We start from the raw sequence: 14541 nt of genomic DNA, 5'->3' as shown, positions 1-14541 counted from the left end.
AATTTACAAGAGGTTACAAAAAGAATCATGAGGCATGGTGGCTGAATGGTAAACCGCATGGTCCCTGGTTCAAATCCTAGTGAAGACTGGCATTTTTATTTTCAGGATCTTTAGGTGCCTCTCAGCTCTAATGGGTACCTGACATTAGTTGGGAACAGTAAAGGCGGTTGGTTGTTGTGCTGGCCACATGACAACCTCATTAACTGTGGATCACAGAAACATATGACCTTAACATCGTCTGCCCAATAGGCTGCATGGTCTGAAAGGGGAACATACTTAACTCTTTCTCTCCGTAATTATTTACCACATTATGGTGGAATCAACTTTGGTATCGTCAGTTAGGAGAGAAAGAGTTAACTTTACAAAAAGAATGAACATCAGCATAAGCATAGAGGGCTTATTCACTTCTGAATATAAACAAAATGATGGGCCCTCAGAAGTGTTTGTGCATACTCTCTATTAGGTGATTTCAACTATAGTGCAGCACAGGTATCTGCTTAGTATCAAATATGTATCCTTTTCTCAAGTCAATAAAAACTTTATACTAAAATACACTTTTAGCAACAATCTAGAAGCCCTCAAAAAATCATACCTAATTAGATTTTGATAATACTGAAAGAGTATTGAGTTGTTGCACTCCATTTTATTGACTTAATAGTAAAAATATAATTACCCTTTGGAGAAATGAATCAACTCTAACACGGGATGATATTCTAGGTATAAAATATAAACACTTGGCAACTGATGGAATCAAAGATTTGGTAAAAATAAAAATAATTTGGTAATATTGTTCCCCACCTAATTGTTATCCATTTGCATTCTGAAGGCAGTTTTCCAGATACCCTTAGATACTACAGGTCGCACAATCTTCAAGTATTTTATGGATGTAAAAGTAAGCTTGAGGTGAAATAAAACATTTATCACCGTCCCTCTTCAAAAGTATTGTTAATAATAGACAAAGAGAATGAGAGATTGTTGATACAAATGGAATGAGAGATTGTTGATACAAATGGAATGAGAGATTGTTGATACAAATGGAATGAGAAATAAACATATTGCACTTCAGCATGTCTCCCCAAAACCAATTTCAAATATTCCGCCATCAAGTATGATAAACTCTAACAATTTCTCGGATGTCCATTCTGCATATGGGGCAAGCGTCATGCCTGTCTTGCAACATTTGTCCGCACTGAAGACAAGTGACCATGTGGTGGCAGGGGCTGAACAGGCAGTCACGCAGTCTGTCCATACAGATGGCACAATCTCTGTCAAGGTCACTTGGAATGATGGAGAAAACTGAGGAGACCAAATCAAATTTGAGAATGATGAATATATCTCAAGGAGATGATTGCACTTTATCTGGGCTCAAATTTTAACTTGAGCAAAGCTTTATGTTTCATAAATAACAAAAATAAAATGTATTATCCTGTAGAAATTTTTTTTTTACAATTATGTTTTATACTTCAATAATTCAACAGTAAATAAATAAATGAAATAAAATGGAAAACACAGATTTAAAAAAAAAAAATTAATTCAACAATAAATTGCAAGATGGTTTATATATTAGTCACAGCGAATTGAGACAAAATATTAGGGAAGTTGTACCTATAAATTTTTTAAAAATTTATTCTGCATAAATCATCTTTCATCCTATAGCATGCTCAGTGCCCTATGGTCCAATCTCTTTTGTGGACCTTGGGGGGAGGTGGAGGCATCTGGTAGAAGGCTTTCATGCTGCCATTAGATAACACGACTCAGCTGAAGTCGGGATTCAAAACTGAGCCCCTTGCTAGGTAGCCAAGCATTTTATGGTTTCCTGGTCATGGGGTATATGTGTTGGACTGTCATCAGTTATCTTGATGTTCCCAGGTTCATACCCTGCCCACTGCTATCCCCCATCATCCTGCTGGAATTATGGGATAGGAAGTAGATTATCTTCCACTCTGAAGGAACATGTAAAACAAACTCAAACTCAATATAGATGTATTATAATACTTAGTATAATGCTTACAACATTGTAAAATTTTGTATTACTTTCTAATCCTCAATGTTAACCTTAATTCTTTTTTCCCTTTGTCAAACTTTTTTTTCACTGTTTAAGCTTTTTTTTTTTAATTCTTATTATATTTCCGATTTCTTTACTAAAAATTTTGTATCCTACTTCAGCATGTAATTTTTTTTTTAAAAGTTGGGCAAAAAATAACCTTAGTAAAGTTTGAAATCTAAAAATAGTAGACAAACATTTAATTTAAAAATTAGATCTATACCAGTTTCAAAACTTTAAAAAAAAAACTACCAAAATACTGATCTGGGGATTACTGACCTTCATTTTGTATTTTCTGAACATTATCATTGCCACTATGGTGGAGAGCTGGAATTGAACGATCAGAAAATGCTCCTAAACCAGAAAAGTTCAATATTTCTTCTTGCCGAGCTAATATCAACATTGATATAAAACAAACAAGTTATTACTTTAATACATATCAAAGTGTCAAGTACAAGAATACATTTCAAAGAAAACTAAATAAGTTTTTGTTTTATGTTTTGGATGCACTGTTGGCATTTACAAATATTACAGGATGGTGGTAGATGGTAATGGGCAGGGTTTGAGCCCAGGACTATCAAGATGACAGCCCAGAGGGCATACCTCACGACCTTCTATAAAAAGCACAAAGAATTCAAAATATTTTTTACTTTTTGGACATCATCTAGGTCAAGATTGTTACAAGAAAGATTCAATGACATATCTTTTCTGTGGCCGTCAATTGTTGTTGTTTTTTTTAGATTTCTATTTTAGATTTTAGAAGATCTAATTTTATGTTTACCTTTCTTCCTTTCATCTCTTTGTTGCTCCGTCAAAATCAATGGCTGCTGCCCTGACCTAAAAAACAAAGTTTTGCCCATTCTCTCTACAAGTTTTCTCACTGCAATTAAATAGGAAGATAGGAATGTATTAGCAGACGACTTGACAAACTTATGGACGGCTGGAAATGGTTGGTAATAAACTGATATAGTTATACGGTTATGACAGTGTTTCCCAAACTGTGTTCTGAAGAACCCTTAGCATTCTGCGAGGCCTAAACAGGTGTTCGGAGGTATGGCGAGAATAAATGTTAGTTTGATATTTTGGTATGGTTGTTATATCCCCTTGTTATGAATGGGAAGTGTTGCACGTGTTGTGAACTGAGTGATTTAGTCTTCGTTGAATGTGCGAGAGAGTGTGTTAAGTAAGTAAGGTCTTGCTCCCGGTCCAGGAAGGTTGGACGTTGCTTCCTGGACTGGTGTTTATATATGTATATGACATGAAAGTCAATGGACTGGTGATTGTTGATTAATAATATTTGAGAGTTGATTTCATAATGTGCTTATTGAATATTAAAGTATTATTCGTATTTCAATGGATATCTATAGTTGGAGTTTCAGTGTATCTAGTAGTAATTGTTCTTATGTGAGTAACTAAGCAAGTATTAATAAGTGTAATTGAGTATTCATACCCCTAACGAGCCAAGTCAAGAAACACAAGAAAGACAAGAGCCAAGCATATATAAAATTGAACCCCTGACAATGGGGAGCATCAAAACCAGAATGTGGTCAAACTTATGTAAAGTAAGTACGTGAATTTAACTTTTCTGACCATGCAGTCAGACGTTGTAAAGGTAATATGTCTCTGTGGCCTATGGTAAACGAGGGTGTCATGTGGCCAGCACAACGATCAACCGCCTTTACTTTTCCCCAACTAATGTCAAATACCCATTAGAGCTGGTTGAACTCAAAGGAACTCTAAAGATCATGAAGTTAAAAACCCAAGTCTTCACCAGGATTCAAATACATGACCCCCAGTTTGGAAGCCAAGTTCTTTACCACTCAGCCACCAAACCACATCTGCACAATAAATACTCAGCCTAAAAACTCTATCACCCAGATAACACCAGCTACAGAAAAATTCAGCCTAGAAATAAAACACAATTTTCTAGTTTTTCAAGTTTGTTCCATGTAGTAGATTTGGCACACTTAAAGGAAGCAAGTTGCATGCAATGGGCTACAGATCTACTGAAATATCGCAGTTGACATAGAATAAAATGGATTTAAATAATATACTTTGAAGTCTGTTAAAAAAAAAGGTTTGGCTAAAAAAAGAATGGATCCTATTCTAATTATTCATTTCAAAACAAAAGATGAAATCTTAGGTAGGACTAACATTTTATAAGACATCAGTCTGATTCTCTATCAAGGTAATGCTAAGGATAATAATGATTAATCTCCTAAAGTTGTAGAAGGACTATGGTTTATCTCGTAGAACACTTTTTAAATGAGGGCATTATTTATGGTCGGAATGATGTTCCCTATTCTCCAAGCAGCTGATGTGAGAGGAACAGCAAATATCTGATACAGCCTAGGATCAGTAGTATCACAGGTTCTGCCAGGTTGTAGCACTATGTGGCAAGCTGCTTAAAGGTCACCAGCTCCAGATTTTTTCCTCAGGGTTGTCCCCTGAAGGCAGTGGAGTTTTGGATTCAGAGTTTTTATTTCTCCTAGGTGGGTAACCAAGGCTAATATGCCCCTCCTGCCTGAAAGTAACTGGTTCAGACACCAGATGCTCGACTTTGCTCTTCTCCTAGGTGGGTAGCCGAGGCTAATAAGCCACTCCTGCCTGAAAGTAACTGGTTCAGACACCAGATGCTCAACTTTGCTCTTTTCCTAGGTGGGTAGCCGAGGCTAATAAGCCACTCCTGCCTGAAAGTAACTGGTTCAGACACCAGATGCTCAACTTTGCTCTTCTCCTAGGTGGGTAGCCGAGGCTAATAAGCCACTCCTGCCTGAAAGTAACTGGTTCAGACACCAGATGCTCAACTTTGCTCTTCTCCTAGGTGGGTAGCCGAGGCTAATAAGCCACTCCTGCCTGAAAGTAACTGGTTCAGACACCAGATGCTCAACTTTGCTCTTTTCCTAGGTGTGTAGCCGAGGCTAATAAGCCACTCCTGCCTGAAAGTAACTGGTTCAGACACCAGATGTTCGACTTTGCTCTTCTCCTAGGTGGGTAGCCGAGGCTAATAAGCCACTTCTGTCTGAAAGTAACTGGTTCAGACACCAGATGTTCAACTTTGCTCTTCTCCTGTCAATATCTGAACCACATTTGAAGGACAGGAATTGAACTGGTTGTCAGAGGCTATTTGAGATGCTTGCCATTGGAAGCATTTTATAGGTAATGGACCGCTTAAAACCATTACCACTTTATTATTATAGCTTTTATATAGCGCTACTTTCATGCTTATAGCATGCTTTCATGGTTTCAAAGGTTGTCATGGCCAGGGGTGTCAATGGGGTTAAGCTCCCATTGTCTATAAAGTACTCCTAATGGCATGCGTCTCAAATAGCCTCTGACAACTAAGTCCAGCACCTGGCCTGCTCGTGTGGCTTAGATATTAAGCCCGGTGAAACTGCTCTTACTAACAGGTGAAGGGGTGAAGGCGGATACCTGGCATCTCACTGCTTAGCATAGTCGGAAAGGCTTTTGCTAGAGTGTTACTAAAGCGATTACAGATCCTGGCAGATCGTGTTTATCCAGAGTCGCAGTGTGGCTTTAGGGCAGGAAGATCTACAACAGATATGATTTTCTCTCTGCGGCAGCTACAGGAGAAGAGCAGAGAACAAAAGCAGCCCCTCTTCATAGCTTTTATTGATTTGACCAAGGCCTTTGACCTTGTTAGCAGAAGCGGTCTGTTTGCTGTACTAGAGAGAATCGGCTGTCCAAATAAGTTAAGAAAACTAGTGTCAGCTTTTCACGAAAATATGCAGGGCACCGTTCAGTTTGAAAGTTCTTCCTCCAGGCCATTCTCCATTAAGAGCGGTGTAAAACAAGGATGTGTACTGGCCCCTACACTATTTGGCATCTTCTTCTCAGTCGTACTATCCAGTGCTTTTAAATCCCTGGAAGACGGAATATACATCCATAGCAGATCCGATGGAAGGCTCTTTAACCTGGCACGTCTTAAAGCCAAAACGAAAAGGCGTCGTATCTTGATAAGGGAGCTGCTGTTTGCCGATGACGCGGCACTCGTATCTCACTCACAAGGAGGTCTACAGAAGCTAGTGAACGCCTTAGCAGCTGCTTGTCAAGAGTTTAGCCTTACTATAAGTCTCTCCAAGACCGAAATCCTGGCACAAGACGTTGCAGAAATACCTATAATACAAATTGGGAACCACACCCTTTCAGTGGTGCAGGAATTTACCTACTTGGGTTCAACAATTGTCAGTAACCTAGACTTAGACATCGAGCTGACAAAAAGGATAGGAAAAGCTACCACAGCATTGGCAAAACTCTCCAAGCGCGTCTGGGAAAATGGTAAATTGACCACAGCGACCAAAATCCTAGTCTACAACGCCTGTGTTGTGAGCACTCTCCTTTATGGCAGTGAAAGCTGGTCAACATACATGTACCAAGAGCACAGATTGAATAGTTTCCACTTGCGCTGCCTGAGACGCATAATGGGCATCTCTTGGAGGGACCATGTCTCCAATCAGGAAGTTTTGAGATTGGCCAATATGAACAGCATGTATGCTCTCCTGACACAAAGGAGATTACGCTGGCTCGGACATGTCACCCGCATGCCAGATGGTAGAATCCCGAAAGATATCTTATATGCTGAGCTTGTGGAAGGAGTCAGACCCAAGGGCCGCCCAAGACTAACATATAGAGATGTCTGCAAGCGAGACATGAGAGCCTCAGGCATCAGTGAAAGTATGTGGGAAAACATAGCCAAAGACCGGAGTGCATGGAGACAGACTGTGCGTGCTGGGACAACCCTTGCTGAGAACAAAAGAATTGAAGCGGCTTTAATCAAGAGGGAAAAAAAGAAAGCTGCCCTGTCTGCTAGCCCTAAATCAGAGGCATACAAATGTACGAATTGTGGCAAAGTCTGCCGTTCTAGAATTGGCTTGATTAGCCACACCAGATTCTGCCCCGTCTCAAGATTAAGCCAAAACCAGTGACTCACTTGGGCGCATGCATTGCCTTTCGAGACAAAAGGAGCCATATATATAGCGCTACTTTCATGCTTATAGCATGCTCAGAGCGCTTTTGGTCCAATCTCATTTGTGGACCGGTGGGGGGTATCTAGGAGTTGGTTTTCCGTGCTGCCTTTAGGCGCTCAGTAAACACAACTCTGCCCGAGTCGGGTGTCGAACCTCGAGCCCCCTTCTAGGTAGCCTAGCCAAGCCAAGTTCAAGCGCACTTGGCCTCTCGACCAAGCTTCCCACCACTTTCAGCGGTAACTACCAAGCAGAATAATAACAGGTGCTAAAGAAAAGCTGACAAGATTCTTTCTAAAGAGCTATAACAAAACAATCCATTGTTGACTGAAAAATGATTCCAGCACCTCAATCGTCTGATAAAGAATTTTACTAAAATACTTTTTAATCAAGTCTAGTATAATGGTACTTTTGACTGATGAGTCAGACATTGCGCCCACCCCTTTGAAACCGTAAACCATATCCTCTTTGAATGCCCCTCCCTAATCCACCTTAGGCAGACCCTACTTCCACTACAGCCCAACATAACCAACACCCTTTACGGCAGTGCTGAACAGCTGAAGAAAACAGCACACTTTTTTTCCTTGGCACAGTCTGCAAAAGAGCTGACAGCTCAGCAGCAATAAAGCTGGCTAGAAGAAGAAGAAGAAGAAGACTGATGAGTCAGATTAACATTGTCTTCAGAATCTGAAAGAACAACCAAAACATCAAAAATTTTTGAAATAATACAGACACAAAACTTGTCTTTTCCAAAAATTTTCATTCATTAAAAATTCAATTGAAATCTAGAATAAAAAAAAAAACAACTTTTGTTAAACAACGGCACAGCTGCATCACATACGTTCATCAAAGGCTTTGTGAATTTTGAAAAGGGTACAATATAGTCAATGCCAGTTAAGCCCACACAAATAGCAGGATACGTAAAATATCTAAATTTAGAAATCTTACTTCTAACCTTTCTCTATGACCTGAACTTCTGTTTGATTGGCTGGATAAATTTCTACCTCGGGGATGTAGTAGACTGGAAACAGAAATCGTAGTCCCAGAGTCCTCTAGAAGATTTAAAATAACAAAGCTATAGACAAGATTTAACTCTTTCTCTCCTAACCGACGATACAAACGTTGATTCCATCAGAATGTGGTAAATAATTACGGAGAGAAAGAGTTAAAAAAAAAAAATAAATAATAATCTACAGCAGTGTTTCCCAAACATTTTCCTTAACGGAACACTTTGCACATTCGGAGGAATTATCGGAACACTTTTGATTATTTGTTTTAGGAAGATTAATTCATGTGGTGGCCTACTAGTTAATTATTTCAGTAGTTCGTGGAACACCTATTCAGGCCTCGCAGAACACTCAGATTCCATGGAAAACAGTTTGGGAACCACTGGTCTACAACATAATAATCTAGTCGATAAAAAGACTCACTTGTTTGTTGAGAGCTCTCTCATTGATTTTGTTGATATCTAGTTGCAAAGTATTGCTGGCAATCACAGCGGTAGGTTTACAACAGTGGGACACTCCTACAACAATGACATTAAGATATTGTTAAGATTTTCTCCACCAGGCCTTTTGTAAACACTGCTCAACACAACCATCTAACTCAAGAACTTGACAACTAAAGAGTTCCAAATAACAATGTGGGGATTTCATAACTAAATACATCAACAGCCATTATTCCACAATTGGCTACACTAACTTCAAATACTTTGATATACATAACAGAACTGCTGTACAAAACTCTACTAGTCTCTCTGTCTACTCCTGGACTTGTACAGCTACATTCTTGAGGACTCACATTGTACCACACCATTCTTAATGCCTTGCTGTCCTGGACTGAACTCCCATTTCGTACATACTGTGTCAGGTCCACAAAGGCTTTCAATCACACGACCTTAACACGGGTCATATTACCATGTACTAGTAGTACTGTCCCTAGTCCACTGACAGACATTGACTTGTGTGATTTGTCTGAGTCAAGTGTGTCAGCAGGTTGCACACACATTAACCATATCAGTCCGCCACTGTAGTTATAACAATACAGTTAGCCAAGAGTTCTCATCTATTTCTATGTGTACAAGTCCATCCTAAACAAATGTAGCTCACAGCCTGAAGATTTTTCTTTGTATTGGTATATTGGATGGCTGCCTGGCCATGCGGTTTGCGCGCTGGACTGTCGTTCGGATTTATCAACGGTCGAGGGTTCAAACCCTGCCCGCTCCCATGCCCCGTCGTCCTACGGGAGGTTTGGACTAGGAAGTAAACTATCTTCAACTCTGAAGGAACATCCGAAACATGTAAAACATTTTACAAACAACAAACATATAAAAAATTAAGTTAACAGTTTGTAGTGACAATAAATTAAGCTGTAGGCCTACAAATTTTTGATAAATGAAGTTTATATAAGAATTTAGAAGTTGTCAAGTGTCTAAGGAGCTGAAAGAATGATCAGTTCATTTTTTGATTAGGAAAATGACAAAATGGCTAGAAAAGTTTACTTTCTCCAAATTAGTTCTCACTTCTTTATTCTACTTTTCCCATCACTGTATCCACACAGTAAAAAAAAATGTAAAGTAAAGTTCCCCTTTCAGACCTTGTGATCTATAAGCCAGACGATGTAAAGGTTATCTGTTTCTGTGGCCCACAGTTAACGAGGGTGTCATGTGGCCGGCAAGAAGACAAACCATTGTTACTTTTCCCAACTAATGTCAGGTACCAATAGAGCTGGGTGGACTCAAAGGAGCCAAAAGATCCCAAAATTAAAAGTCCGTCTTCACTAGGATTTGAACCCAGTACCTCCAATTAAGAAGCCAAGCACTTTAGCACTCAGCCACTGCGTCTAAAGCTATATTGGCCTTTATCAATGATATAAAAGCAGACAGTAAATGCAACTCAATCAGTCTACGGATCAACAGATTATTCATTAATTGATTAACTCCTTCAGATTAATTTAGTTAGCAGATTAATTGAACCCAACTAACAGATAAAGAAGCTGATAAAATTTGTAAAATGTTACTCTCAAAAATATCTTGTTTTACTTCCAGATCTTCATAAACAACTTCAAAAATAAAATCAGCATCTTTAACAGACTCCTCTAGATGACTCATGCAGAAGACCTGACCCTGAAAACAAAAAAGAAATTAAGCAGAAAAGCTCAAGAGAGGATACAGATATATGACAAATGAATTGATTTCAATTATGAAAATATTAGTTAGAGTCTATCACTCTGCACAAGATGCTTCATAAAACTTGATGGTCAATCACTGTTAGAAGCTGATTTATTTATTAGCATTTATTTAAAGTTTTGCATAACAAGGAATATTGATAATAAAAAAAATAGATTTATCAAGTTGCGAATAAACTTAACAGTTTTCCAGTTAAGTTAGCTTTGACTCATCGCTGATAATATCTAGCTTCATTTGCAAAGGAAGGATATTGAATGCTGAAGTTATTTTTTTTTATTACTATCATTAGGTCCTAACCTTAAGAATAAATGCTAAAAAAAATTAGTAGCCTATTTATAGGAAAGAAAAAGAAATGCAGATTCAGACTAGCAAGAAAAGAGTTAAACTATGCCAATTAAAACATTCGATGACCTCTTAGCCAAGGTCATCTTCCCATAAACCATAAAAGAAGGTAACAAAAATAGAAAAACTGACAAGAAAACTTTTTAAAAAAAAAAAGGGCAGTCTTGTCAAGTGATAGAATTACATGGACACTTTATGACCCAGAAAAACTTAACAGCACACATTGTCAGTGCACTCCTACAGCTTATGTCAGGAATCTAGACAACAACAAAACAGTAGAGGATTATGGGACTTTTACATACGTTAAAGGTTCAGTATGCAATAAATAATTGCACCGAAAATTTTGAAATTAAAGCATAACAAGTCACAAGTCATAAAATGTGATGTAAAGCTAAACTGATTATCATATGGTTAGAGACTATCATCTTTTCTGAAGGAACCTTTATAATTTATTAGATAAGAAAGTTATCAATTGGTTGATGAAAATGTATTACCTAAATAATGAAACAAATAAATATCTAAAAATTGAGCATTACCAAAAAGTGTTTCTGTGGCAACAGACCATCAATGTACAGCTGCTTCTTGTCATCTTCTAAAATACTATATACTTTATTTAATGTCTGGACACTGTTGTCATAGATCTTCACTCTATGGCCGTGGTAAGCAAACTCTCCTAGACACAAACAAATCTCATGAGAAACTTTGTTCCGTGCATTTTAAACAAAGTTATTAAAAGACAAAAAATGTATAAGACTTATTAGGTATTATAAAAATGTGAATTAAAAACTTAAAATCTAACCCTACCAGCTATTTTAACCCCCATCAGTCCAGCTCCAATGATAGCAATGTGAACCATTTTCAGACAAATAAACTGTTATTCATGGCTGTTTCATTAGAATTAAATACTGGGGAAAAAAAACAAAACAAAACCACATAGATCTTATTCATAAGCAAAACGAACTGTTCAATTAACACACTGGGGGGAAAAAAGAGCTGACAGAGAAATTGTGCCTGGTAGGTCTAAACAAAGAGACATTATGCTAAACAGTTAAGATACAAGCCACAGCACTTTGACCCAAACCACAGTTCATCTAATGGTAGAAAGAAAAAATTAAAGAACTGCAGAAGATGTAATGTTTGAATTCAAAGACTTCCCTTGCTGCAGCTTTCCTCCCACTGAAATATCCACCCTGGCCGAATGATGCTCCTGCTCCATGAAAGCAATTACAACATTTACAACGAGCCTACTAAAGAACTCTTGACTCGCAGAGATCATGGATTCCCAGGCCTATAGGATAGATTATTGAAGGACATAGTTACATAGCAGGATGCTTATATACTCAGTTTGTTTATATAAATATTTTAACATTTATTTTCAATTCTGTTTGAATTTAAGCCACATAACAATTCCACCCACAAGAATAATGTTATCTGTCTTAGATCTAAGAATCACTTTTTCTCATCCTCTTATATAGGCTTACAGCATAGATTAATATCTACTTAAAAGACTTATACTTAGTCTACTAGATTCTAGACATTAGACCAGATCTAAGACAGAATTTAGGTCATTTAGGACATGATTCATGAATAACTACTTGAGCCGACATAGAATCTTATCTTGTTCTTATCTTATATAATACAGACGTTACTTCAATTCAAAAAGACTTTAAAAGAAGATGATTACGTCCTACGCATCTGTATGTGATGACCTAAATTTAAATTGAATACATGATGTTAGTTAGTGTTTGTTACGGACACTGAATGATCTAGCACTACACCATTAACACTAGATCTAGACTATATAGATCTAGATCTTGTCTGTCATCGTATGATTGAATAAGCAGAATATTGAATTTATTTGAATATTAATATTATAAAACAAGGCTAACAAGCATAAAAATGATAATTAAAAATAAATTTATAAAAACAATTAATGAATTATCATTATTTTAAATAATTTTTATAGATCTAGGTATGAACTTTTTAATAACTTTACTTTTGTGAAGCCTGTTTGCTATCATATTACACTGCCTTGCCCTGGGGTAGCTAGACAGTAAATCTAAATCAGTAAAAATTTAATAATTAACACAGTTAATCTAAATCTAATAATTAACAATCTTTTTTTTTCCCTTAGCGTTTAAATCTTTTTTTTAAAGACCACAAACCGGAAGTTTATATAGCTTAGCGACTAAAACAAATTAATTTATACCGGTCAGTGAAATACCGCTCTTTACAGTAAGAAAAATATTAAGAAACCTAAACAGAACTAAAGGAGCCCAGTGGGGAGGGGTAAGGGTGATGGGGATGTACACAAGAAGTGATGACGAAGACGGAAGCAGGTCATTTTTCTAAACAAATCCATAAGGAAACAATGTATCAAGGGCCCAAACACAAATAAACATCTAGCTCTAGAATAGATGTAGATTCCAGATTGGAACCAAAACGTTTTGCTGCATTGTGCATACATGCCATAAAAGAGCATGCATCAAATGCATGTAGTCTAGTCTAGATCTAGTATAACTATAGTAACTATAGTATAAGTATTAATATTATTATTAGATCTACCTGACTCCTGAGTGAATGAGTGAATTTGTTGGTAATACAGTGGTAAGTCAACTTGTTTTGTTACTTAAGTCTAACTCTATGTAGATCTAGACACTTTCAGTCACTTTGAGTTTGACTTTGTTTTGGCTTAGGACTTAAGTTTAATACTTACTCTTACTAAACTCTCAGTTAGTAGTCTTAGTCTTACTTTTACTTTTAGATAGGTTAAGTCATTTAACTAATTTAAGTCATTGGTTAAAAATAACTTGCATGACAGTGAAGACTAGATTGACACATGTAGTATGATGTAGTAACTTACTGTAGTATCATAAGCTGACATAAGTATGTAGCCAGATCTAATGCATAGCAGCATAGGACAGAATTAAACTATGCCTAAGTCATTACTTTTATTGGCTGATTCAGGCAACCCATTCCATTCTCTAAAGGCACTAGGGAAGAAGGAACACTTGTACAAATTTGTCCTAGCGTATGGAATAAGAAATGTGCCTCTATCTTTGTGTCTTTCTGAGTATTTCATTAGGATTTGTTTTTCTATTTGTAAGTTATTATTTAGTGTTTTATATATTATAAATAGCTACTTTACTTTTTATTCTTCTGTCATGAAGTATCTCTAGGTTTAGTGATTTTACAAATGGTGTTACTCAAATTAGAATATTTGTTTGTTATAAAAATCTCACTGCCCTGCTCTATTTTAAGTTTGTTCTAGTTTCTTTATGTTTTCTTGAGTTGAGGGACCCCAAATAGAGGTTGCATATTCTAATTTTGGCCTAACTTAAGTTAAATAGCATTTTAGTTATATATGTTCTTGTTTGATTTGTAAAAATTTCTTTTAATAAATCCTAATGTTTTGCTTGATTTTTTAATAACTTCATTAATATGGATATTCCACTATAACCTTTCATTTATTATTACACCTAGATATTTTGAGTTTTTAGTCTGTGTGGCTGATTTATCAGGGTTACTAGTTTTTATTTGTTTTTGTTTTTTTTGTAACTCTTTATAACTGGCATTTAAAAAAAAAAAAATTCTTTTGTCGCCAGGTTTTCAAATAAACCAACTAAAAAATTTTGAATCTCTATAAAAAATATTTAAAGAATGTCATCAACAAAGTCCAAGCAAGGGGCATCAGACTCATTGGTTATGAACAAAGATGTCAATCACAATGAAAAGGTAAAATCCTTTACTGCCATTAAATGTTGTATTTCACTTTGTATCATATTTTTGCAATGTAAGGCTTTTTAACCATGATGGACTTGGAACTACTAATTCTTAGTGGAGTTGAATCTAAGCAGCAGTAATGTTATGTCTTACCATATCAAATCTCTAAGCATATCATGACCATATCCTACTGGCTTGGTAAAACTTCCCATGTTAGTGAGTCTAAACCTTTTTAGACCTGGGAACTGCATGTATAACTT

The 14541-nt window shown here is 36.7% G+C and overlaps 1 protein-coding gene across 2 annotated transcripts; it reads right to left on the bottom strand.

Annotated features, from left to right (window-relative positions):
- Positions 1 to 343: 343 nt before the first annotated feature.
- LOC106069266 (3-hydroxybutyryl-CoA dehydrogenase-like) lies at positions 344 to 12729 on the bottom strand. 2 transcript variants are annotated; one of them, XM_013228883.2, is made up of 9 exons: positions 12555 to 12729; positions 11363 to 11463; positions 11095 to 11231; positions 10048 to 10153; positions 8460 to 8554; positions 7985 to 8081; positions 2826 to 2924; positions 2324 to 2434; positions 345 to 1296 (listed from the first exon to the last, which is right to left on the bottom strand). In XM_013228883.2, the coding sequence occupies exons 2-9, from the start codon at positions 11412 to 11414 to the stop codon at positions 1103 to 1105; spliced, it is 891 nt and encodes a 296-aa protein (XP_013084337.2). In that variant the 5' UTR covers positions 11415 to 11463; positions 12555 to 12729; the 3' UTR covers positions 345 to 1102. The 2 variants fall into 2 exon arrangements, with proteins under 2 accessions (XP_055878801.1, XP_013084337.2); XM_056022826.1 differs by lacking the exon at positions 2826 to 2924 and having other exon boundaries at positions 344 to 1296.
- Between the last annotated feature and the right edge of the window lie 1812 nt (positions 12730 to 14541).

The sequence above is a fragment of the Biomphalaria glabrata genome, chromosome 3 (assembly GCF_947242115.1).
Source record: "Biomphalaria glabrata chromosome 3, xgBioGlab47.1, whole genome shotgun sequence".
Classification (NCBI taxonomy): domain Eukaryota; kingdom Metazoa; phylum Mollusca; class Gastropoda; family Planorbidae; genus Biomphalaria; species Biomphalaria glabrata.
The sequence above is the reverse complement of the archived record's forward strand: the minus strand, read 5'-3'. Positions and strand labels throughout refer to the sequence as shown.

What these genes read in the sequence shown, in the direction of transcription:
- LOC106069266 (XM_013228883.2), bottom strand. Translation starts at nt 11,414, where the DNA reads ATGGTTCACATTGCTATCATTGGAGCTGGACTGATGGGGGTTAAAATA. An exon ending in GATGGGGGTTAAAATAGCTG is followed by an intron (nt 11,232 to 11,362) that starts GTAGGGTTAGAT and finishes GTTTGTGTCTAG; the next exon opens with GAGAGTTTGCTTACCACGGC. An exon ending in AAAACAAGATATTTTTGAGA is followed by an intron (nt 8,555 to 10,047) that starts GTAACATTTTAC and finishes TCATTGTTGTAG; the next exon opens with GAGTGTCCCACTGTTGTAAA.